At 41.7% G+C, this 26,595-nt stretch overlaps 1 protein-coding gene across 1 annotated transcript in view; it reads left to right on the plus strand.

Annotated features, from left to right (window-relative positions):
* LOC111140613 (protein phosphatase 1 regulatory subunit 36) overlaps window positions 1-26,302 on the plus strand; it is a 29,934-nt gene extending 3,632 nt beyond the window's left edge. Inside the window, 9 exon segments of the mRNA XM_022492808.1 lie at window positions 9,521-9,607; window positions 10,169-10,266; window positions 10,357-10,423; window positions 12,867-12,965; window positions 16,532-16,666; window positions 24,353-24,395; window positions 24,706-24,884; window positions 24,976-25,167; window positions 25,736-26,302. Coding sequence (XP_022348516.1) covers window positions 9,521-9,607; window positions 10,169-10,266; window positions 10,357-10,423; window positions 12,867-12,965; window positions 16,532-16,666; window positions 24,353-24,395; window positions 24,706-24,884; window positions 24,976-25,167; window positions 25,736-25,922 — 1,087 coding nt within the window. The 3' untranslated portion in view covers window positions 25,923-26,302.
* The last annotated feature ends 293 nt before the right edge of the window (window positions 26,303-26,595 follow it).

The raw sequence follows: 26,595 nt of genomic DNA on the forward strand, positions 1-26,595 counted from the left end.
TACAGATTTTCAATTTCATACTGACTTTCTTACTCATAAAATACTCATTAGTTTCTTTTGGCTTATTACCAAATTATTCTTTAAAAATGGCTTGATTGATTTCCACTAATTTTGGAGAATATATGTGTGATGGTATGATTTAAAAGGTAGATTATATGACATGATGTTGAAAGGCCAGACACAAAAATGTAAATTTATAATTCCATTTATATAAAAATTTAAAATAACAGGCAGAAAAGAACTATGATGATAGAGGTCAGAATAGTGGTTTCCTTTGGGACATTATCAACTGGCAGGGGGTGGGGGAGGGTTTAGTGCTGGAAATGGACTATATTATTGATCTGGGTGGTGGTTACACGGGTATGTACATAGTAAAAATTTCATCAAACTGGCCCCTTAAGATTCATGTACTTCACTACATGTTAAATTATAGCGCAATTTTAAAAAGAAAAAACCAAACCAAATAACACACGAACTCCAGTCTGTGGAGTACACGAAATGGGAGCCATTAGGAAAGAGAGGGAAAAGAGTGGATGGGTGACAGCCCGTTTGTGGTGGAGCTGCTCTGTGTTTAAGCAGCTCAGCGTGGCAGGTCTCAGAGTATCAGAATTCCCTTGGGAGTCTGCTGCTAAGGACAGTACTAAGGAAGAGGAAAGCAGACCTTTGTAGTTTTAGAGCAGAATTAGTGTTTGGATTTGATGGAAATGCAGGTACTGATTCCCTTTTGGAGTCTAAGCATATTCCATCACAAATTAAGATGTAAGAGGACTCATGAGCAGAACATGCTCTTTTTTTTTTTTTTTCCATAAACTCTGTTTCAGAGACTTATGCCACTCCAGTTGCTGGTGATGGTATAGGGCAGAGGCAGCGGAGGTTGAGAGGAGACGGTGGTAGAGGCGGGAGCAGTGGAGGCACAGAGGGAAAGCCTGTTCAGTCACTGTACTCATACCGGGTTCTGTTTAGTTCGCTCCATGAACCTTGACTGAGCATACAGGATGGGATTGCATCTGTGCTCTAGAAAGCCTCTCCCACAGTAGCCCAGGAGGGGCAAGATGAGAACCAGGGGGACAGGGGCACCTGGGTGGCTCAGTGGGTTAAGCGGCTGCCTTTGGCTCAGGTCATGATCTCAGGGTCCTAGGGGGATCAGGCTCCCTGCTTAGCAGGGAGTCAGCTTCTCCCTCTTCCTCTCCCTCTGTGTGTGCTCTCTCTCTCTCTCAAATAAATTAGAAGAAAATCTTAAAAAAAAAAAAAACAAACAAAAAAACTAGAGAGATAGACAGGCATCAATCCAAGGGGGATGGGACTAGGGCCCTGATGAAGACTGGCAGGAGAACAGGTACTGGGAGGTAAATCTGGCCTTGCTGAAGGAGGCAGTAGTTGGTGAGACTGGCTGTGAGAGGAGGGGACAAGGAAGCACAAATGTTGCAGTCACTGGATAATGATATTGCCCAGTGAGATAAGGACAACGGAGGAGTCAGTAAGTTTGTTGAAGGGGTGAAAGGTAACAAATTGACTTTTGTAGATGTGCAGAATTTGAGGTGCCTGCCCATAGGACTCCCAGGTCAGTAGGAAGGAGTTTGACCCTCCTGAAAGAGGCCTGAGCAGAATTAGAGTGTGGTATGAAATGACAAAGGCCAGAACCCTAGGAAATATGTACTTCTAAAAATTTTGAAAAAACATTTAAAAGTCATATTACTTTATCAGAAAATACCAGTAAGCAAAACAAAACAAAACAAAACAAAACAAAACAAAAAAACAAAAACAAAAAAAAACTTTGCCGTTCCACCCCCAAAGTAACTGTTAACATAATAATATTTTATTCTATAGCCTTCTAAATCTTCTATATATGTGTACACAAACACACACATGCTTTTAACTTACTGCATTCTGCATTTCCGTATCTTTTTTCTTACTGCAAAGTTGTACATATGTATTGAAAAGACATACATAAATGTACAAAGTTGAAAGTGATTCCGCCATTGTTCTACCCCCAAAAGCGCCAGTGCACCAGTGTTAAGGGTTACCACCTTATTTTTATTTGTCTTCAACATACTGGTCACATTTATTTTATATCCTGTGACTGATAATTCCAATATCTAAAATCCTTGCAGGTCTGGTTTTTTGCTAGTTTTTTTCTTAACAGCATTATTGAAGTTTTTAAAATAATTGTAAATATTTAAAACTTTTTATACTGGAAGATTTCAAGCATACACAAAAGTAGGAGAATGATATAATGAATTCCAGCATTTTCTTGACATAGCATCAACAGTCACCAAATTAAGATCAACTTCATCCACACCCCATCTGCTCTACCCCTTGATTATTTTTAAGCAAATCCCAGACATCATATCATTTCATTATAAATATCTCAATATGTATCTTAAAAAAAAAAAAAGTGCTCTCTTAAAAAAAACTTACTATTTACGTAATTACAAATATAAATGGTAATTTCTTTATAGCATCATATATTCAATTTGTACTCAGGTATCTGCTGTTGTCCAGTGTTTTATAAGTTTCTTCCAATCAGGATCCAGATAATTTCCATACATTGTAATTGGTTTGATATGTCTCTTTTTTTTTTTTTTTTTTTAAGATTTTATTTATTTATTTGACAGAGAGAGATCACAAGCAGGCAGAGAGGCAGGCAGAGAGAGAGGAGGAAGCAGGCTCCCCGCTGAGCAGAGAGCCCGACGCGGGGCTCGATCCCAGGACCCTGAGATCATGACCCGAGCCGAAGGCAGCGGCCCAACTCACTGAGGCACCCAGGCGCTCCAAGTTTGATATGTCTCTTAATCAAGTGTACAGATCTTAAAGTTTTCTTGGATATTTTCACGTGGCTCCCAGGAATAGTGGACAGGCAAAGAGAGAGGAGCTAGCGAAGAGGAAGAATAATTAGGAGAGTCAGAGAAAAAACCCTGAGACACATAGGCCTTTGAAAATGAGAGGATGGAATGGGGAGTGTCAGCAGCGTCACACGCTAAAGAGAGTTGAAGGTAAGGCAAATAGAAAAAACAGGGCTTTGCATTTAATAAGTTAGGATTGCTGGAGGGGATCTGGGTGAGAAGCCATTGCAGGAAGCCAGTAAGGTAGAAATCAGGTAACAGTAGTTTGAAGAGAACATCTGAGATAAATTCAAGAACCTAGCAAAAATAGAGTACTCTTACCAGTGGTGAGAGTGGAGAGAGTATCTGTGAAGAAGGAAAAAAAAGAGATAGTAGCCTTTTGGGGCTAGTTCTAAGGGAAGGGGATTTTTGTTGGTTTTGTTTTCAAAGTAGGAAAGTCTCAAGTTTGTTTTGGAGAAAAGAAGAGATGGAACAGAAGAGAAGGAGTGGGGAGTGGGGTCAAGAGCACTGAAAAGATAGGAGCACCTTGCCCCTGAGTGTGGTGGGAAGGAGGTGAAACGGACAGCAGGACTGGGGTGGTTGGAAGGGATTGGGGTGGGCTGGGTATCTGTGTTGCCCTTCTTACTGAGAATAAACCAGACCCTTCCAGGCTCCTGTTGGAAAGAGTCTGTTGGTAGTAGTGCTACGACCCTAACTCTTTCCCCTGAGATTGCTGCTCTCTCTAAGCCCCATTCATTAGTTACTATCAACTACTGCTGCCACTGGGCTAGGGCCAAGGACTGCATTCAGCCAAGTACCTAGACCCAGTCCCCAGATGGGGCTATCTTCTGAAACCCAGGAGAGGGGGGTACGGGGAAGGCTTCCCAAGCCAAGACTTAAAGGCAAAGAGAGATTTGGTTGGGGAGGAAGAGAGTGGATTCTAGGCAGAAGGCCTAACACGGGTAAAGGCGCAGTCCTCAGAGGACCTAGGGCATATTTGAAACTGCAGGTAGTTCAGGAGGCTGGATACAGGGTTCCAGGCAGGTGTGAGTAGAAGATTTAAACCAGGGTAAGATCATGAAAGGTCTTCCCTGCCATGCTGAGGAATCTGATCTTCATTCAGAAGGCACAGGGGAGCCACTTGAAGTTTTGCTTTTTTTTTTAATTTAAAAACATTAAAAAATTTTTTTTTAAGATTTACTTTAGAGAGAGAGTGTGTGTGGGAGGGGCAGAAGGAGAGGGAGAGAGAATCTTAAGAAACTCCCCACTGAGGGGTGCCTGGGTGGCCAAGTGGGTTGGGCCTCTGCCTTTGGCTCAGGTCATGATCTCAGGGTTCTGGGATCAAGTCCGACGTCAGGCTCTCTGCTCAGCAGGGAGCCTGCTTCCCCCCCCCAACCCATCTGCCTACTGCTCTGCCTACTTGTGATCTCTCTTTCTGTCAAATAAATAAATAAATAAAATCTTAAAAAAGAAAAGAAAAAGAAACTTCCCACTGAGTATGGAGTCTGACATGGGGCTCGATCCCAGGACCCTTAGATCATGACCTGGGCCCAGTCAAGAGTCAGATGCTTAACTGAGCCACCCAGGTGCCCCACCACTGAAAGGTTTTAAACAGAGAGCTAAACTGGGTTTGGAACTGCATCTTAGAAAAAAAGACTGGCTGCAGGGTGGAAGTTAGTTTGGAGGGAAACAAGGCCAGAGGCAGGAAATCAGGTAAGAAGCAGTTGCAGACATTGTGTTGACGGGTGATGGGAGATAAAATCGAGAAGGTGGCAACGGGAAGAGAGGGAAGTAGATAAACTCGAGATGTATTTAAGGATTAAGTGTCAGTGGGCTTCAAGGGCCACAGGTGATAGAGAAATCAGGGATGACACTATTTTGCAGCTTGGCCACTGGTAGGTGGCGGTGCCCATTTGCTGAGAGGGAGGAGTAAGTAGTAGGGAGTACAGGTTAAAGCGGAATGAATTCAGTGTTGGACATACTGAGTTTGAGGTGTCTGTAGGATGGCCAAGGGAAGGTGTCCAGTAGGCAGATGTATAATTTTATAAGTCTGCAGAAAGAATTGAACCTTCACTATAAAGTTGTCAGTTACCGATGTTAGTGGAGTAGATGAAATCACTCAGAGAAAGTGAGAAGAGGAACCAGATGGAACCCTGAGAAAGGCTCTCATTTAGGGAACATGTCCAGGAAAAGGAGCTTTAGAAGGAGACGAAAGAAAGAACAGTCAGCAGTGGGGGAGAAAATTTGAAGTATTATGAATCCAAATAATTTGCTTTCACAAAGTAAAAGCTTGATCTCAAGGGCATTCGGTTTTTAACCTGTCAATTTCAGACCCTGGGAAACCTGTCTGGGATTTTAGTCTTTTTCACACAGGGTAGGCCGTCATTTACACCCACTAGCAAATGGGAGTTCGCAGTCTTGTAGGTGTTCTCGAGCTCAGAGATGATCCCTTTCCTCTTCCTAACCTTGCAGGTCTTGGCATCTTTCCTGAATGAGTGACCTTGGAACTCCTACCCTTCAGAGAGGACCTAGCTCCCTGTGTCACAGGCGGATCTTGCCTTACATTTGCAGATGATAGCCTGAGAGGGATAACTGTATCAGAATACAAGATACCCATAACCTCCACACAGGAATGAACACACAATAATGGGTGGGAAAGGATCGTCATTATTTCTTAATAGGCAATTAAGGAAGAGACTTTGAAGGGTAGTTTGAAGGAAGACCTGGGTTCAAATCCCAGGTCTCTCACTGACTAGGTTGTCAAGTTGCTTAGCCTTGCTGAAGATCAGTTTTCTTATCCATGAAATGGAATAATAATGCTTTGTGAGGAGTAAATGAGGGTGTTGGATAATCCATCAGCACGCATGCCCAATTCTTATTTGTTAAAGAGGGAATATCTTTCTTCAAAGGCCACCTCTGGGTTGGCTCATGAGGCAGGCTTCCCCCTGACACAGTGTCAGCTGTCCTACCCTTTCTTGTTTTTTGTGTTTTTTTTAAAGATTTTATTTATTTATTTGATAGACAGAGATCACAAGTAGGCAGAGAGGCAGGCAGAGAGAGAGAGGAAGGGAAGCAGGCTCCCCGCTGAGCAGAGAGCCCGATGCGGGACTCGATCCCAGGACCCTGAGATCATGACCTGAGCCGAAGGCAGCGGCTTAACCCACTGAGCCACCCAGGCGCCCCCCCTTTCTTGTTTTAAGAAAAGCCCTTCCTCACAGCTGGGAGAGAACCAGCAGCCCTCCTGAGTCTTTGCCAAGGTCGTTGACTCCCCTGAGGACATACAGTTTGGGAAACTACCGCCATAAGTCCCGAGCTCTTCTTGTCTTTCCTCATGGTCTGAGAGAAGACTTAATAACCATTGAGGAGCTCTAACTTGTGTGGAAGCCAAGAATGGTCCAGCCTTCTGCATTTTAGTGATGGGTTGGTTCTAGGGGAAAATATGATTCTTTTCCCTCATTTATTTCAGGGCAAAGGGAAACGACATGATTGTATTGTAATACTGGGAATGTAACAAAACGTGGTCCAAGAAAGGCCCAGATTCTAAATGGGTTGCCAGATGGAGGGGGAGATAGCGGAGACCCCATGAGGGCACAGAACTAGCTCAGACTATAGTTGGGAGCCAATCAGAGGTATGATTTTAAGGACAGCTTTCAGTTATTACTAGTGACACTTTCTAGTGATTTCAGATGCACTGCGAGTGGAGTCTGCCTGTAGAGCTACAGTAGAGCACTCGCAGGGAGGAATCCTCACCAGGCGAGCTAAAGACCCAAGGCGAACTTGACACCAGGCAAACTTGACTCAAGGGAAGAGCCACTCAAACAAGTGTGAAGTAGAGAAGTCATGTCCGAAGTTCAGAGAATAAGGACTAGAAGCTTAGCAGTAAATGTCAGACTACTGGCAAAGGACAGGCACTTAGTGTCTTATTTTAAGGCTCTCTTATCTCAGATCATCTCAGGCAAATAGGGCAAGACACCTTGAATTATAGGGATAGGACTGAGAAAAGGGTAGGAGAGAGCAATTTCAGTTGACAGTCACTGAGATTGTGTGTATCTATCTTGTCTTCTAGAGAAGAGAAATCCTGGGAGAGCTGGTGTCCTGTTACTTCCTTAGCCTGGGGTAGGAAAGTTAATAGCCAGTGGCTTGTAAGTGGCCAAAAGGGTTTGATGATGCAAGGAGAAATGTGAAAACAACTTTGTGTTCTTATTTAGAATGGCTATGTAAAGGAATCTTCAGAGAGCCATTAGAAAATGTCTGGGGGGCGTATGGGTGGCTCAGTCACTTAAGCATATGACTCTTTTTTTTTTTTTTTTTTTTAAAGATTTTATTTATTTATTTGTCAGAGAGAGAGAGGGAGAGAGAGCAAGCACAGGCAGATAGAATGGCAGGCAGAGGCAGAGGGAGAAGCAGGCTCCCTGATGAGCAAGGAGCCCGATGTGGGACTCGATCCCAGGACGCTGGGATCATGACCTGAGCCGAAGGCAGCTGCTTAACCAACTGAGCCACCCAGGCGTCCCAAAGCATATGACTCTTGATCTCAGCTCTGGTCTTGGTCTCAGGGTTGTGAGTTTGAGCCCTGCGTAGGAGCCTACTTTAAAAAAAAAAAAAGTCTAGATGTTTGGGAGATTATTTTGTTAAAGGCTATCCAAATGGTCTGTCAATATAACGTATCAACCATATAATGCTTTCTGTGTGTCTCTGTCAACTCTGTCAACTTTTTCTTAGTGATGCAGGAAATAAATCCATATATTCTTGTTATTAATAGAAATGCAAATAAAATGAAAATATACAGTTTGGAAGATAGACCTCTTTATCACCATTTCACCTCTCTGCCCCATCTAATCCCCAGTCTTTCTTTGGTGGTAGGCTCCACCAACATTTGGTATTTATCCGTTTCTTTTTTTTTCCCACCCACCCCCTCAATATTTCGGCATACCCTCCCCCACTAAATACCCAGTCCTTGGGCACCAGCGATAAGGGGAGCATCAGAATGAAAAGCTTAGAAATCATCCACTGATCAACGTGGTGCCAATGATCTTTAAAAAAAAAAAAAAAGAAGGAGGGACGCCTGTGTGGCTCAGTTGGTTGGACGACTGCTTTCGGCTTAGGTCATGATCCCGGAGTCCCGGGATCGAGTCCCGCATCGGGATCCCAGCTCCATGGGGAGTCTGCTTCTCCTTCTGACCTTCTCCTCGCTCATGCTCTCTCTCACTGCCTCTCTTTCAAATAAATAAATAAAATCTTTAAAAAAAAAAGGGGGGGGGAGAAAAATGCAAAAGGTCATTCCCTTGTGGTGACATGATGTACATGCTTTTGGGAGCTAAGCTATTCTGCAATCTGAGGTTGGCAAAAACTCCTGGGGGAAGAAAGAGGCAAACTGATTAGCTTTACTATGCCCACAGGAAAGTATTTCTCTAAAATGATTACTTTGTGGGTAATATCAATCCCAGAAAATTTTCAAAGAAAGTTGTTTCAAAACTGTTGTGTCAAAAAAAAACAAAACCAACCAACTGTTAAAATACACAAAACTGTTGTGTTGACAAGGAGAAGAAGAGAGTAGACATGATTCATGTCCATCTTTAGAGAATGAGTAAAGTCTGGGGGAATGTGCTTCTGTTACTACACTTGCACTTAAGCTTAGCTGAGAGACATGAAACTGTGGGCAGATTAAACTTCTGGGTCGTGTTATCATTCTGGCATTGTTTCAGACAGAAACAGATTATGAAAATCATAATCCATTTTGGGCTTCCAAACCAATGTATTTGGTAGACACCCCAATTCTCCCAGAAAATGTACTCTCTGTAAAGGCAGGAACCACATTTTGCTGGTCTTCAAAATGTTTTTCTTGGTTTTTCTATTAAGCATTTGCTGATATTCCCAAGAGGCCGTGTGTGGACTTGAACAGACGCCATCTTCTTTTCCTGTCAGAGCAAAGTGTGACAGAGTATGGCCTCAGTATCTGTGTGTTTGTTGCTCAGTCATGGTCCCTTCTTAGCCCAGTTACTGCTTAGTAAATGTTTGTGTGACCTTAGAGTTTAAGAACGGAGTTGTTTATTTGACTGAGTGAAATAAAGGGTCCTGAAACCTTCAGTGAGATAGTCAAAAAGTCCAGAGCAGTGACGACTGAGATGGCAGCTCAGGAGGCAGGACTGCCTGGTGGGTACACGCATGGCTCTGTGGTGAGAGATCCCAGACCCGGATCCTGGCTCTGACACGACCTCAGTGATCTTCGTCACATTACTTATCTTTTTCTAAGATTCAGTTTCTTCATGTGTAAAAGTGGCCACACTAGTAGTATTTTCCTCACAGAATCGCTGTGATTGAGTAAGATTGTGCCTAAAAGCACTTGGTGTGTTAACAAGTGTTCAATAAATAAAACCATCTCTCCAGATTTCTCATGAGCTTTCTGTTTTCTTGTGAAGCTACTACAACATTTTTGGATGGAAATGTTTTGTGTATGGTGGTGTTCTGGAGGCTGCTTATATGTAGAGGCTGAACATAAAGCCTAAAATGTTCATCTTTTTCTAGATGGTTGTCCCACATGTAAATATGTGAATCGAATATCTACAGTGGCTCAGATTCTCTTCAGACGCCACTCATAACATCTGTGAGTCCTGAGATTCCATGAGCTACTTTCCTGCTAGGATCAGTCTTCCTCCTGGGGAAAGGTTACGTTCCTAATTTTCTCCCTTCTGTTACAGTTTTACACCTGCAGTGGAACTCAAGGAGAAAGGAAAGAAAGGCAAAGCAATACACTTTGCTGAAACTGACGGTCCCGCTTCAGACAGGTATAACCGTCTTCCCAACCGTCACAAGCGCTGCTCATAGCTCCTCTCAGCAGAATGGCTCAAGTTGTCACAAATTCTAAGAAAATATCATTTCCGTTATCGGCGGTTGGTGTATAGATACCCATTAAGGAAAGAACATGCACTGTTTCTCCATTGTGGGAGATGTTACAGTAGTCCCTGCAGATATATCCCTGTGATAATTTGGCTCATAGCAAATTTTCAACATTTTTACTTTTTTTTTAAATCTGAAAATGGTAGCTACACCATAAATAGATTGTCTAAAGAGATGAGTAATAGGTGATTTAAATGATCTGTTTTGGATGGAATTGGTATTTACATTTTATATCAGGTAGTGTGCATTTCTTCTACCCCTCTCCTGGTAAATGTAATGTTTAATAAAATGCATTCCAGAATTCTCCTCCATTAAACAAAACCCATTTTGGGGTTTTGACACTCAGGCTCTCCTTCCTTTATAGTAAAAGCCTCGTGTACCTCAGGATCAATTAAATACAACTTGAGACCTTTCAGACCACCATTAGAGACTGTTCTCTTCCAAAACAGGTTGACAGATAAAAAGTTTGTTTCAAGAGAGGATAAGTCACCTAAAGCCTTAGAGAAACGAGGTCAGCAGGGCAACGTGACACTACATGATGCTAAATGTGAGTGACTGTCTCGGCATCTTCACATATCCTGAACCTCTGTGACAGCCCTTTGTCCCTCTCTCAATTGTTCATCTTCTCTCCTTTCAGTTGTTGCTTTGTTTTTGCTGCAAGATACTGAGATGCAGCGGATCTGTTCTTTTACAACATTTATGAGGTATGTAATGCTTGTGAGACATTTTAGACCTTTTATCTTTAATCTGGAGCAATTCTGACTGATCAATGATGACAAATATGATTCTGGAGAAAGGACATGGGACTGGCTTTATGCAGCCATGCCCTCAGGAGTCAGTCTCTGAGATGAGACCAAAGACAGAAAGCCGAAGTCACAGGAGCCCAAAAGAAAGCCCCAGGGCGAGTATGGAGAGCACGTTGTTGAAGTCCCATAAAGACTATGTTATATTTCTGTAATGGTTAGAGGGTATACTCACTCATTGAAGTGAACTCACTCACATGTTTGGAGCCCGAGCAGGTACTAGGTGCATGATTCTGGGTGAGCTTCTTGACCTTTCTAAGCCTGTTTCCTCAGATACAAAATCAGAAGTAATTATGTCTTTGTCCGGCTGTACGTGGAAAGTGCTTCTCATGGCGCCATACTTGTCAATGCTCAATGAAAACTGGGTACCCAAAGATTGGCAGCCCTCCCACATTCCCTTAGCATTCAGCGAAGGCTGCTTGTGGGGCCTGAAGCTTTATTCTGCAGCAGGAGCACACTCAGCCTGACTACAGGGCAAGCTGGGAGCACTGGCGAGTAAGTGTCCCAGAAGCAGTCTTCAGTCAGAGTTGTGCTAGATGGAGAGTTGGTACCAAAATATCCCAGCTTCCTTCTGTCAGGATAACTCTGAGAAATTTTCTGCACTGTCTCCCAGAGCCCCCCACAGGACTGAACTGCATCTGTCTACCGGGATAATGAACTTGTTAACACTGCTTGCTGTGTGGGCTTCCTTCCCTTTCTTGTCCGGCTTCCCAACCCTGATACCGATGTTTCCTGTGGGCACTTCCTAAGTAAACTACTTAACTCTCACATCTTCGTCTCAGAGTCTGTTTCTGGGAGAACCCAACCCAGGACAGGTAGTTACTAATGTTGTGGAACAAAAATCTGCAGTGTTCATCTTCGTCTGGTTGTCAAGGTATAGTTGAAGAAAGAGTGCCAAATTCTAGCAAATTCTAACAAATTTGCAATTGCTAGAAAGGAAGCAGCAAAAATCTTGTAATGTTTAGAAAGAAGACAAAGGCTTCTAGGTTTTTTTAAAATTTTATTTTGTTTATTTATTCGATAGAGAGAGAGAGATCACAAGTAGGAAGAGCAGCAGACAGAGGTGGTAGGGGGGAGCAGGCTCCCTGCTGAGTAGAGAGCCTGATGTGGGGCTCGATCCCAAGACCCTGAGATCATGACCTGACCTGAAGGCAGAGGCTTAACCCACTGAGCCACCCAGGCGTCCCAGAAGGCTTCTAGGTTTAAAACAGATGAGATGGGATCATGAATCAGTGTAACCTTTTCCTAGAGCAAAACTGTGAAGCTTTAATATGCCCTAGCATATTTCATATATATACCATATATATACCATGCCCTAGTAATTTCACTCCTAGGAAGTTACTGAGAGATGTGGCCATAAGGATAATTGTTGCAGCAATGTCAGTAATATTTTTTTTTAAAGATTTTATTTATTTTATTTGACAGACAGAGATCACAAGTAGGCAGAGAGGCAGGCAGAGAGAGGAGGAAGCAGGCTCCCCGCTGAGCAGAGAGCCCGATGCGGGGCTCAATCCCAGGACCCTGGGATCATAACCTGAGCCGAAGGCAGAGGCTTTAACCCACTGAGCCACCCAGGCACCCCTGTCAGTAATATTTTTAAAAGACCTGCATATCCACCATATTGAGGACTAGTTAAATAAATTATGAGATTTAGAATACTTTATCCAGCTTTTAAAAGAATGAGGAAAATCGAAACATGGTATTGTGGAAGGAGGTTCATGCTAAGCAGTTAAGTGACAAGAGCAAGTTGTAAAGACTTGTGTATATATAGCATTATCTTCTTCGTTACCAAAGAAAATTTTAAGGCACATATTCATGCATATGTATGTGTGTTGGTGGGGGAGGGCCTTATGTAATGGTCTGTGCTTTGAAAAGTTCAAGAAGGATTCATTCCACTCTTAGCAGTGGCTGTCACTTGGAAGTAGGATAGGAGTATGGTAGCAAAGGAGTGAGAGGACTTTTTACTTTACACATGTGTACATTTTTTTAAACAATGGAAAATATTATTAATGAAAACTTCTCAAAAATTAAAACTAGTTGATAAGCAAAATTGTAATTTAGTGTGTGACCCGCCTCCCCTAAAAAGTTTGGTCATAAAAATCAGATTTCTTACATCTTCAGTAGTATAGAGGATAGAATTTTAAATGGTGAATTAGTTGTGTGATAGGCGTGATAATGTGTATTTCTGCGTATTCTTCTGTTGTGTGCCCATGTATTCTTAGGATAAGTTTTATGTTTGAAATATGTTTATACTACATGTTAACTAACTAGAATTTAAATAAAAATTTGAAGAAAAAAATAAATATGTTAGCATTCATTTCTTCTTTTTTTACTCTCCCCATAGGAATAAAAATCTTGACAATTTCCTCATGGCATTGTTGTACTATTTATCTCATTACTTGGAAAAAATCTCCCTGGAAAAGAAACCCAAAAGCTATATGGTGTAAGTGGGATTTTGTAGTGCACTTTAAAGTTGTTTTATTGCCAGTGTTAAAACCAAGGTAAAGAAATGATGGAAATATTTAAAGTTTTGGGGTATACAAAAACATCTTATATGGGAGGAGGTCATCCGTTCTTAAAACTAACTGAATAATTCAAGTGTTTTTCTAGCAACAGAATATTCCAGATACTATAGACCAGCACTGCCCAGTAGAAATATAATGAGAGCCATGTATGTAACTTAAAATTTTTCAGTAGCCATATTTAAAAAAAGTGTAAGAGATAAAAGTAAATGTATTTTATTTTTAATAAAATACATTTTATTTAATTTTAATAATGTATTTTATTTAATGCAGTGACTCAAAAATGTGATTGTAACGTAGTCAATATTAGAAAGTTACTGATGACATACTTTACCTTTTTTTTTTGTAGTATGTCTTTGAAATCTGATATCTGTATTACACTTGCAATGTACCTCAGTTCAGACTAACCACAGTTAGTGCACAATAGCCACATGTGGCTCATGGCTGTCATATTGGACACTGCAGATATAGATATTGGTTCTCTGGTTTTTATGCTTATGAGATTCTTGCTAGGCCTTTGTAAGCATCTAGTGAAAAAAACTAAAAATTAAAAAAAAATTATAGATACAACCCAAATGATATTCCATATCACAGAAGCAAACAAGATTTCTTAGGCTACATAGGAAGAATTTAAGTGCTTTAGGCAGAGGTGGCTCAGAGCTGTACAGGGCAAGAATCTGGAAACTCAGAGTTCAGAGCAGAACAAGGCCTCTCAGGCTTGGTGACCTTTTGTAATCCATGGAACTTTCCAAGTGCCCAGGCTGCCCTCCCCAGTACATGTGGAACCAACCCAATGATTTAGCTGTTAGAAATGCTGTCAGAGTCATCAGTTCCTTGCTGTGGAATGTTTTTGAAACGCAAAATCCGTATGTACAACCAAGCAGTTCGAAAAACATTTTATGGATAGATAAATGTATCTGGACAGCAGTTTTGTGAAGAACCAGATAAATAATTCAGACACTGCTACTGCAGTGAAGCCATCATAATATACCACATCCGCATTATTTCAGGGCTGCCTTCACAGCAGGGCAGCCAGAGATCATGAGGAGGTTTTTTTTGTTTTTTTAAACTTTATTTATTTATTTGGCAGAGGCACAGCGAGAAATGGAACACAAGCGGGGGGAGTGGGTGAGGGAAAAGCAGGCTTCTGGCTTGAGTAGGAAGCTGGATGCGGGGCTTAATCCCAGGGCTCAATCCCAGGACCGTGGAATCATGACCTGTGCCAAAGGCAGATGCTTAACGACTAAGCCACACAGGAGCCCCTCATGAACTGTTTCAATGGTGGCAAGCAAAAGGGTTTAGCCAGCTGGAGGCTCAGAAGGTTTGAGGAGTCCTGATGAAAAAGACCTGATGAAACTTTGACAGCACATGAACTTATATTTTATGTGGTGTTTTCTAATTCTGAGGATTACTGCTAATCTAGCAGAGACCTTTGTTTCATTTCTATATTTATAGGAATAGACAACAGAGAAAAATGTTTCTTAGTTGTTTTTGAAATACACTAAAACTATTAGAGCACAGTGGTGTAAGGTAGACTTTCTTAGAAGGAATCAGTTACAGAATGACAGAAAAATCCAAGCCTTAAAATGATTGGCTCTATGGTGGGATTCTAAAATAAATAGACTAACGTTTCACTTTCAGGCTTCCAGTAGTCAGTCAGTTTATTTATAGAGTAAATATAATAAAATAAATAAATATAAATAAAATAAATATAAAATAAATATAGACTGTATTGAGATATCTGGACTTAAATAACTTTAAGTAAAAAATTGATTTCAGTCAAACCAGTGAGGTAGAACAGGGATAATGGTAGTATCTACTTTACAGAGTTATCATCCAGATTAGATGAGATAATTCATATTGTTTTAGCTTAGAGGTTGCTACTTGGGAGGAAAGCCTACAACCTGTGAGAGGAGAGTTGGAAGGGGTACCGAGGTATACATTGGTGGTTTTAGATGATTCAAGCCCCAATTCCAGAAGAAGGATCCTTATCCCCATTTTACAGATGAAGAAGCTATGGCTCAGAGAGGATAAGGAGCTGGCTGGAGAAGACTTGCCTAGTTAGTGATGGAGCTGAGATGGGAGCCCAGCTCTACCTAACTCCCCAGCCTCTCAGCCTCTCTGCAGTGTGTCCACCAACCCGTCCCAGTCAGCAGAACTCTCTTATACAGAGTTTATCCATTTGTAATTACGATTTGTAGCTTCTGTACAAAGGCAAAATTCTGCAATTTTAAAAACCGGTATTTTTCAAGTTATTACATCTTCATAATTATAATTTTTTAATGGTGGCATAACTTCCCATCAAGCTAATGTGTGTTATCGACTGACTGACTTACTTTTAAGAGGTAGTATAGTACCTATAGTGGTTAAGGGTATGGACTTTGGTGCTGGAATAAATCCTAGAGGGACTCATATGTTAATAAATGTCAAGTCCTTGAACAGTATTTGGCTGTATTACTACAGCCTGAATTACTACTCCTTTTTCCCCTCCATTTTATATATTTTTAGGAGTTGCTGGTTTTCAGACAAATAGGTAATAATTGAATATTATTGAGTATCTTCATGCATTAGATTCCCCCAGGCGCCCCGACACTTCACTTTTCAATAGCCATCATTGGAGTGTATTGTTAGAAATATAGTTTCCGGGGCTCCTGGGTGGCTCAGTGGGTTAAAGCCTCTGCCTTCGGCTTGGGTCATGATCCTGGGGTCCTGGGATCGAGCCCCACGTCGGCTCTCTGCTCAGCGGGGAGCCTGCTTCCCCTTCTCTCTCTGCCTGCCTCTCTGCCTACTTATGATCTCTGTCTCTGTCAAATAATAAATAAAATCTTAAAAAAAAAAAAAAAAGAAATACAGTTTCCTACTATATTGTACCGCAACAACTCTATTTAAGCTTCAGACATGCTGTAAAGTAAGAACAGGTTGTCTTTTGGAAATTTTCATTTGCAATTCAGTTGGAACTGGGGAAGTGTTTTCACAGGGAAGTAAGGTTATTATAATTGATGCCAAAGTTCCCAGAGGAGTGTTCCACACATGCTTCCTCAGCAAACACAGAACTGGGAGAAGGGAAGCATTGAGAAGGTTGAACATTGAGCCTTCAAACTTAGTAGCAACATCAGGAACCCAGGGGATGCTGGAGGGAGAGAACTTCCATCGCTCTTTTAACAAAACAGCAGGGAAATGGGCTGCTCGTTGCCTCAGAAACCAGTGTAGGTAATTTGTTAGTTGAGCTATTCTGTATAAATTAGGTTGGCCTATATGTAAGATTAAGGATACATACTATAAAGAATCTATAAAAAAGTGAAAATTCACCAAAAACTCGAGATACTGATTATAATGATAAATGTCAAAGGGCTTGGAGGCCCTCCCTTAGCTCAAAATCAAGTAAATGAAAGGGGGAGGTGAGATGCATTGACTCACTTGTGTATTTCTTTCAAAATAATTTATACTTCTGGCCCAAATGAACCCACATGATCATTTTCTTTTTCAGGGGCCTTGTGGAGAAAAAAGAGATGGAACTGGTTAGAAGTAAAATAGAGGCAGCACAGAAGTACTTGGCCCAGAAGTACTGCATGCTCGTGCTGGGCTTGGCCATGCCTGATAAGCATCACATGTGCTGCGGAAAGTAAGTACACACTTACAAGTTCTGTGAGATCCTTCCTTGCTTGTGTGGTCCTCTCTGGAAGACCCTTTACTTTGACTCTTGGTGCCTTTGAGAAAGTTTCCTTTTTGATTGTACAAAATAATTGGGCTCGGGTGACAGCCCCAAATACAGGTGCCGTCTTGTTTGGGAAAACCGAGTTTGGGAAGAGTCCCAGAGTCTACAGTGTATACTTGCTCAGTGGCATCTTGCTCTCAACCTGGAAGACTTCCTGTTGCTGACCAGGGCCCCATGGCTGCCAGGGGCAGAAGGCCTGGTGTAGGCCGGTTTTGAAGGTGGCACTGGGTGTGTCTCCTGCCCTCCCGCTGCTCATTTTACAGCAACGATAGATAGTCATGGGTACAAGCTAGGAGGGTGGGGATTAGAGAAGATGACCTTGTTTGTGGGGAGATGATTTTTTTCCTTAGACTGACAGTTTATGTATTACTGCAATTAAAATTTAAGTATCTGGTGGGGCACTGGGCTGGCTCAGTCAGTACAGCATGCACCTCTTGATCTTGGAGTTGTGAGTTCAAGCCCCACATTGGGTGTAGAGATTACTTAAAAATAAAATCTTAAAAAAAAAAAAGTCATATCACAGGAGAATTTGGAGGCATCAAGAAAAAGCTCTGATCCTTAATGCCCCCTCCCCAATTCCCTTCTCTGAGTGGTTTTTAAAACAGGCTCAAGAGCCACACCATGGCCATGGCTAGAACTCTTTTAACTTTATAGGAAAGAACAGAATTCATGGTTTCTCTCCGCATTCCCACATTTTCAAAATACAGATTATGTTCTACATTTTATGTGTACCTCATTCTGTTACTCTGCTTATAGAACCTCACCTACAACTTTGAATAGCAACTATAGGTCTTCTGCTGTGTGACATACCAGTTTGCCTCACCATTCCTTATGTGCAGACTTACGTGATTTCAGTTTTTCTGCTTTATGGTGTTTCTGCGTCAGATATCTTCATATAAATTACTTTGTCTATTTGGGCTCTTTACTTATGGCTTATAACCCAGAATGTATTTACCTAGAAGGCATCAGTAGTTTTCTAGCTCTTGTTGCGTACTGCCAGATTGTTCTCCAAAGAGTCTAGAACATTTTGTACCACCATCAGCAATAAGCATACCTAGCTCTATTAGTTTAACATTTTTGATAGCTTAAAGTTTAAAAAAAAAAAGAAAAAGAAAAAGCTTAAAGATACTTTATTTGACTTTGAATATCTTTCATGACTGTGGGGTCTGTGCTGTTTTTCTGTATAAAATAATTTATTGCCTGTTACTATTATTATTAATTGTTAAATTAATTACTGCCTCATCAACTTAACCATCTATCAACTGGAAAGTGGGTATTTGTGTAATTTATGTGTCCTATAACAAAGCTTGGCCATTTGTTTTTCTAGTTTGTTGCTTGCCTTTGATGTTTATGTTTTTACACTTTATGAAAATATTAAAAATCTTTGTTAATTTGACTATTTCTGCCTTGTTTCTGATGCTGTTCAATAACATGCAGGTTCATCATCAGCTTCACAGTTTCCTATTCAATCACTTTAAAATTACATTTTCTCAGGGGTGCCTAGGTGGCTTGGTCAGTTAAGTGCCCTAACCTTGATTTTGGCTCAGGTCATGATCTCAGGGTAGTGAGATCCAGCCCCAGGTTGGGCTCCATGCTGGGTATGGAGCCTGCTTGGGATTCTCTTTCTCCCTCTGCCCTTGCCCTTCCCCTATTAAAAAAAAATTTCTCACATTACTCTAATTTCTTCTGTCTTCTAAGTATCACTTTAGATTGAAAAAACTAGAATTTGAGGTTTGAATTAGTCAGCTTGGGCTGCTGTAACAAATTACCACAGACTGAATGGCTTGAACGGCTTAAACAGCAGAATTTTATTTTCTCATAGTCTTGAAGCCCGGAAGTCTGAGATCAGGAGGCCAGCATTGTCCAGTTCTGGTGAGAGCCCTTTTCCGGGCTTGTAGACAGCTACCTTCTCACTGAGTCTCTCCATGAATGAAAGAGAAAATCCCAATCTCTTTTTCTGTTCTTAAAAGGATACTAATCCCATCACAGGGCTCCACTTTCATGACTTCATCTGAACCTAATTGCCCCCCCAAAGGCCCTACCTCCAAATGTTACCATGATAGTGGTTTTTAAGGCTTCAACATATGAACTTGGGGTGGGGCTAGGGAGACACAAACATTCAGTCCACAGCAACGTTAAAAAACACACTGTAGGGGTCCTGGGTGGCCCTCTTGGTTAAGCAGCTGCCTACAGCTCAGATCATGATCCCAGAGTCCTGGGACTGAGTCCCGTGTTGGGCTCCCTGCTCAGGAGAGAGCCGCCTTCTCCCTCTCCCTCCACCCCTCCCCACTGCTCCTGTTCTCTTGCTTTCTTACACACTCTCTCTCAAATAAATAAGTAAAACCTTTATTTATAAATGAAAAAAACCTACTCTAAAAAAACATAATAAAATAATACAAAAAAACATAAAAAAATAATTGTATTGGCAATATTTAATGTTTAATTTTTAAAGATTTTTATTTTTAAGTAATCTTTACACCCAGTGTGGGGCTCAAACTCACAACCCTGAGACCAGGAGTTGCGTGCTCTACCGACTGAGCCAGCCAGGTGCCCTTTAATGTTTAATCTTTAAACGCATGTGTGCAGGGACACCTGGGTGGCTCTGCTGGTCAAGTGTCGTCAGACTCTTGATTTTGGCTCGGGTCATGATCTAGGGTCTGTGGGATTTAGTGCCTTGGGCTCAGCGGGGAGTCTGCTTAAAATTCTCCCCCCTCTCTCTGTGCCTTCCTCCCACTCATGTGTGCACACTCTTTCTTTCAAACAAACAAATAAATAAATCTTTAAAAACATTAAAAATAAAAGCACATGTGCAGCACAGACTAATTTTGAGACTAAAAAACCCAAACTGAACAATTATATCATAATTAGAGATTTTATTGTATCTTTTAGTTCTCTGGATATAGAGCCTACACTTAAATTATTATACTCTTAACAGTACATTTTTGTTACAATGTAATTTTTATACAGACTTTTAAAGAACTCATTATGCTTGAAAGATATGAATTGCCAGGGTTTAGTACTGGCTCCTCTCCAGGAGGTGCTGGTCTTTTTTGTGGTTGTGTGCAACATCACCTGCTTTTCTCCTGCCTATTGGATCGCAGTTTAGAAAAGCATCAGTTTAGAGTTCACCACCCATTACTCACAGAACAAATTCCATACAGGTCATTGAGCCCAACAAAGGATAGCAAGGAAAACAGATTACAGCATGTTTTTTGCCAATAAAAGTTGTTAATTGGCCACGGGCCTTGATTATGTCCTAGAATGGAGTTTATATTGTTCTTCTGGCTGTTTTTATCTAGAAGGTGAGGACAGTTTATTTTGCTAGTTAGGAGTGATTACCTGATTTTAATACATTGTTCTTTCACTTCCAGTATGAATAAGCTAATAGTCCCCTGAGAACATTCTCGTGTATTTTCTGACTTTTTGATATATACATACTTAATATTGGACAAGGACACCTTACGCTATTTGTCTCCGGAGTTAAATTAGATATTTCAGAAGAACCAGCAATTTGGGGGCTGTTAATTTAGTGCTTTCATGTTTCTCAAAAAGTAGGAGGACATGCTTTTCTATTCTAAATACATCTGTAAAATCCTGATAATGCAAAAGCTTTGGCACAATTTTGATGAATGTGTTCAGTAAAAGATCTCTGTGTTTGCCAGGATAGATAAGAAAACCTCTTCATGGCATACACTGTAGAATTAGATCTATTCTTTGTTTATGGCCAATTCGGGCTCCAACCCCACCTCTGTCTTAGGATTTCTACCTCTTCCTTTGCTCTCAGTGCAAGCTGTCGCCTGGTGGATGACCAGAGAGTCTGGCATAGAGATGAGCATACTTTGAAGCTCGGGTTTATAAATCATCCTTAAGCCCCACTCCCCACCCCACCTTCCAAGTCACAGTTCAATAAGGCCTCTTTCCCCTCCCCCAAACAAATTCCTTTGATATTCTGTTCCTTTGTGCGGAGTAGGCCTTGACCTTCATTTAAACTGGATTTCCCGGGGCACCTGGGTGGCTCAGTGGGTTAAAGCCTCTGCCTTCCGCTCAGGTCATGACCTCCGCGTTCTGGGATCAAGCCCCGCATCGGGCTCTGCTGAGCAGAGAGCCTGCTTCCCCCTCCCTCTCTCTCTCTGTCTGCCTCTCTGTCTACTTGTAATCTCTGTCTGTCAAATGAATAAAAAAAAATAATAATAAATAAACTGGATTTCCCACCCAAAGCAGCAGGGGTTAAGTGGGAACAAACTTTTTTTTCTTTAGGGCCTCGAGATGCCATTGGCCTAGCTTCCCCGCACCTCCCCAGGAATGACTAAAAATATGTTACTTTCCTCATTGTAGTTTAGAGCTGAGAGTCTAAGGTAGCAAGAAGGAATAAGAAAGCATCATAACAGGCCACTGAACACCTCTGCGTTTTCCGCCAGGCTGGCTTTCTCCCCTTTTCTTCAGAGTTTGTCCTCACAGGTAAAATGGACAGCATTTTTGCTGACTAGCATTAGCATGGTAGCCACTTGCCGCATGTGTCTGTTGAGCACTTGGAATGTAGCTGGTCCATATTTAAATGTGCTATAAATGTAAAATATACACTTTACAAACAAGTTACAATTGAACAAAATATCTCATTGATCATTCTAAAATGCTGATTACATATTAATATTTCAGGGTTTGCATACAATAAGTATATTATTAAAATTAATTTCACCTGTTCTTTTTACCGTGGCCACTAGAAATTTTAAAATTACATTTGTGGCTTGCATTATATCTCTTTAAAAAAAAAAAACATTTATTTGACAGAGACACAGCGAGAGAGGGAACACAAGCGGGGGCAGGGGCAGTAGCAGGCCTCCTGCTAAGCAGGGATTCCCCAATGTGGGCCTTGATCCCAGGACCCTGGGATCATGACCTGAGCCAAAGGCAGATGCTTAACAACTGAGCCACCCAGGTGCCCCTGCTTGCATTATATTTCTATTGGATTTTGCTATTGTATAAAGTCTCACTCAATTTGCGGAAGATTTGAAGTGTTTAAATTTGTTATTTTGCTCAGTAAATTTTTAAATTTATAGTCAGTTTATAATTATTAGGTACTTAATATAAAAATTATAAAGTAAAATTAAAAAGAAGAAAAATTGACCCAAAAGTCACCCAGAGATGAATTTGCTGATTTAAGCTAGGATGTTCCCAAATGTGCTTTCTCTGCCTCCATTTCTTGGGCTCATTTCAGGTTTATATGTGGAGCTAAATCAGAATGGGAAGAAGAAACCTGTTTTCTGTACTTGATTTCTGTCGGTAGGCTCCATCAGTTTGCTTTGGGCTTTAAGGGAGAAAGAAGTCCCAGTTTTATGGCAACTTGAGGGGAAGGGGAAGAAGTTCATAGTACCTTCTCTTCTAACGTTTAAAAATGAGAAGAGAGACGCCTGGCTGGCTCAGTTGGAAGAGCGTGTGACTCTTGATCTCGGGGTCATGAGTTGAAGCCCTACGTTAGGTATAGAGATTATGTAAATAAAACTTAAAAAAAAAAAAGAAAAAAGAGGGGGGCACCTGTGTGGCTCAGTCAATTTAGTATCCGACTCTTGATTTCAGCTCAGGTCATGATCCCAGGATCCTGGAATCCAGCCCCATATCAGGCTCCCTGCTCTGCAGAGATCCTGCTTCTCCCTCTCCCTCTATCCCTCCCCACCACTCATTCTCTCTCTCTCTCTCTCAAATAAATAAATAAAATCTTAAAAGAAAAAAAAAAGGAGAAAGAAAAAGAGGAGAAAGTGCGTGTTTCCTGCACCCTCTGTCATTTCAAAACCTCGCTGACACAGTGCCAGTTTGAGTTGCACAAACCTAAGTGCTACTCTCCGTCTTCTCCCAGAAGGCAGGCTGGCTTAGTCTTTCCAAAATCGAGTTTGGTTGGTATTTGCTTCAGCTTGGCAGGTCTGCATGGTGTCCGGTGTCCACTGGCAGAGGCCGTGGAAGGGTAGAAAGGGCACATAAGCACTCCTGTCGGGTGGAGGCTGCAGGTGGCGCAGAAGGACAGAAGGACGCAGAGGCCTGTCCTGAAAGCTTCTGCTGGCTCCGTAGTTGAATGTGTTCAATCCACAGACTCATCTAGAGGAAAAGCTTGTTTCCCTAGAGTTCTGGTTACAGTGACAGATGTGGAGAGCTGACAGGCCCTAATTACATATGTCTTTGGGCTTCAGTCTCTTCAGCTGTAAAGTGGGAATAATAATGCTGACTACGTCATAGAAATCTTAGGAGGACTAAATATGATCATGTAAAGGGCTTAGCACAGTATTGGCACATGGTCCATACTTAGTAAATGCGCACTGTACTGATGGCCTTACTTCCTGGTTGAAGACTTGCGCACGAGGAAACCGGTGTAGGAATGCAGAGGCTGCAGGAGGAGAGGGATCCACCCCAGTAAAAACTGAACCAGTGCTTCCATGTGTCCCCCGAACAGAGGGCTAATTTGGGCCCACACAGATCATGAAGTCCCTGAGGGTTTAGGTCATCTTCCCCAGACCACTGGAGTTCAGGAGGTTCTTGAAAGCCTGATAGCAAGGGCCAGTCCTGGGAGTTGTCCTAAGCAAAACCAGAAGCAAGTACGTCCAGGATCAGCCTGGCAGTGCCTGGGTCTAGCCTTGGCCCCTTGAGTGATCAAGTGATTGCAGGTGCACAGCCTTTTCCATCAGTTCTCAGGTCCTCTGCAGGCCATGCCTGCTCTCCTCAGGCCGGGATCAGAACTAGAATGGCCTCTGTTGGGGAGGGGAGGCCAAGTTCAGTAAGTGTGCCTGTGCCGGTCCAGTGTCCTTAACACTGAATTTGTGTTGCAAGGATTCCTGAGCAGATGCCTGCCTTTAAGAGCCGTGGCTCAGCGTATATATTGCATCTAGTACTTTCTCCAGTCAACTGCAGATTTTAAGATCTTTTAAATCTTTTTAGGATTAAGATGTTTGATCTTTGTCTTTTTCTCTGCTTTAGACTTCCCATTAGTTCTCTGTTTCCCTACTGATTAACACCCCATGTTACCTCTTTACCACCTTCCCACTCTCCTTTCTCCCCAGCTCTCACATCACCAAAAACATTCATAAGAATACATTTCCTGCTGGCTTGTGTATCCTGAATTTATATATATATATATATATATATATATATGTACATGTATATATATATATATGTTTTTTCTAAAGATTTTATTTATTTATTTGACAGACAGAGATCACAAGTAGGCAGAGAGGCAGGCAGAGAGATTGAGGGGGAAGCAGGCTCCCCGCAGAGCAGAGAGCCCGATGTGGGGCTCAATCCTAGGACCCTGGGATCATGACCTGAGCCGAAGGCAGAGGCTTTAACCCACTGAGCCACCCAGGCACCCCCTGAATTTATATTGATTAACTTTTGACCAAACATGGTAAGGGTTTTGATCTGGATAACCTAAGAAATTGAAGAAAAAGATGTTGGGACTCACAATGCCTTTGGACAGCATTTATGTAGCTAAATAGCCTTGGGGCCACGGTAATGGTCTTGCCAAGAGGCCTTTGAAGATAGGGGCTTGCCTAGATCACTGAAAGACTGAGCTTCCTTCTCAACCTATAGTTGTGATTTGTTGTATTGCAGGGAGAAAATATCAGATACACAAAAAGACTGGAAATTCTTTGAGGTGAGTAACTTATGTTTTGGGACTTTTCTCTTTCTATGAACCATGAATAACCAATAGCCATTTGTCAGGCACTTATTTTTAGTGAATATCTTTTCTTAAAAGGTTGCTAACAAGCTGTATGCTATATCTTAAATTTTTGGTCTCGTTTTCCTCCTGCAAAGGCGAGTACCTGTGTATTTTCCACAGCTTTTCAGGAATGCAGAGAAATGGGGTCATCTGGGTTTGCGTCTGCTTAGCAGTGTTACATAGACAGGTGGGAGTTTTACTATCATCGCCGTGGGTTGTGATTCTTGTCTGTTTTCTGTTGTAGTCCTTTTATACTTTCTGTACATACGTAGCTTGGATTGTCTTCCGACGTCAACACTTCACAGAGATTGAGGAAGAAATAGGGAGGCTCTTTCGTACCAATATGTTCAACATTCCTCGGAGGAAGCGTGAGGATGAAGAATCAGGAGGGGAAAAGAAACGCATGACTTTTGTACAATTCAGGTACGACCTTGTGACTTCCCAAAGCTCAGGGACATTTCTAGAAACAGGATGACATAACCTAAATGTCTCCTCTCCCACCCCCTACCCCCAGGAGAATGATGGCAAAACGTCCAGCGATTAAAAAAGCCATTAACATGCGCTCTCCAGTCCTGTCTACTCTGCTGCCATCTCTCAGAGAAAAAGCTCAGAATGTCTTTGAGAAAAAGAATCATCAAGGAGGCATCAAACTCCCAGCCCAGATACAAGAGCACACGGAAAATCTGGAGTCTGTGCCCATGCCAACGTAAGTGGCTCAAGGAGAGGGAAAGGAGAGCCTCAGCATGTCCTAGGTCGGACCAGAAGGCAGACACCACGCCTGTCCAGAAAGTTGAACAAAGATGAAAGCCGGCTTCTTACCCATCCCTCCACCTCTCCACCTATTTCCTTTCCCAAGCAGCTCTTGGTACACCCAGCCAGACTAGAAAACATTGCTAGAAAGTTATGCTAGACTTCAAATAGCTCTAATTCGGAGGAAGGGGTAGCCGACTTTACAAGGCTGAGGTTTCTTCATTAGAAGAACCATCTCTGGGAAATGTGGGAAGGCCAGTTACAAAATCTTACTGTGGGCTGAAATTTTGGACTCATACTTAAACCACAATGGGGGTTCATGGAAATAGGGAAAACTTAAAAAAAATATATATGTGTATATGTATATGTATATGTATGTGTATATGTATATGCATATATATGGGTATGTGTGTGTGTGTGTGTAGCTTTGGTGTATACACACAAACACACACACGCAGGCACAACCATAACCATACACCTTATTGGCCTCACCGCTTCAGTTATACCAATAATTCTTTTCACAGAGTTGGCATCTTGGGGGAGCCTCGATGTCTGTTCAACCCCCATACCCTTCTCCCCCTTGAACCAGAAGAAAACACGAAAGCGGATGGGAAACATTCTTCCCTGATAGAAAGAAATAACATGAAGATCCAGGATACACTGAACATAGTTCTGAGAACACAGTCGTCTCAAACAGCATTCCCTAAATGATCGGGTACCTTCCATTTCTGTAATTCAGTCCCCGTATTTGAAGTAAACTACTTTGACTTAATCACTTTATACAGGACTAATATTTATTGTTATCAAACAATTTTAATTCAAATTATTTTGTTAAAATTTCAGTAGTAGACAATCTCAGAAACCTCTTGAAAAGCTCATTTTCCTATATTTACTAGTTTGCTGTGTTATTTATTTACTTCCTTGGCTTCTGTGTGACTGTTTAGAGTAACATATTAGGACATTTAGCCAGTATTCTAGTGGACTAGTAAAGAAACATTCTGTGTTTATTTGTTCCTACGTTCATTTTTACTATATGAGAGATGATGTTTGGGACATTCGAAAACTAAATTTTATAAAAAAGGAAATTAAAATATTTTTAAAATGAAATCTTTTTCTGTGGCTTTATTATTATTGACATTGAGATATAAAGTATATCTGATTCATTTAAAGATTTTTTTTTTTTAATTTGACAGAGAGAGACGTAGTGAGAGAGGGAGCACAAGTAGGGGGAATGGGAGAGGGAGAAGCAGGCTTCCCGCTGAGCAGAGAGCCTGATGCGGAGCTTAATCCCAGGACCCTGGGATCGTGACCTGAGCTGAAGGCAGAGGCTTTAACCCACTGAGCCACCCAGGTGCCCCTTAGCATATATGTTTTATTTATTCTT

This window comes from Enhydra lutris, unplaced genomic scaffold, assembly GCF_002288905.1.
Source record: "Enhydra lutris kenyoni isolate GAN:26980312 unplaced genomic scaffold, ASM228890v2 scaffoldscaffold4, whole genome shotgun sequence".
Lineage (NCBI taxonomy): Eukaryota > Metazoa > Chordata > Mammalia > Carnivora > Mustelidae > Enhydra > Enhydra lutris.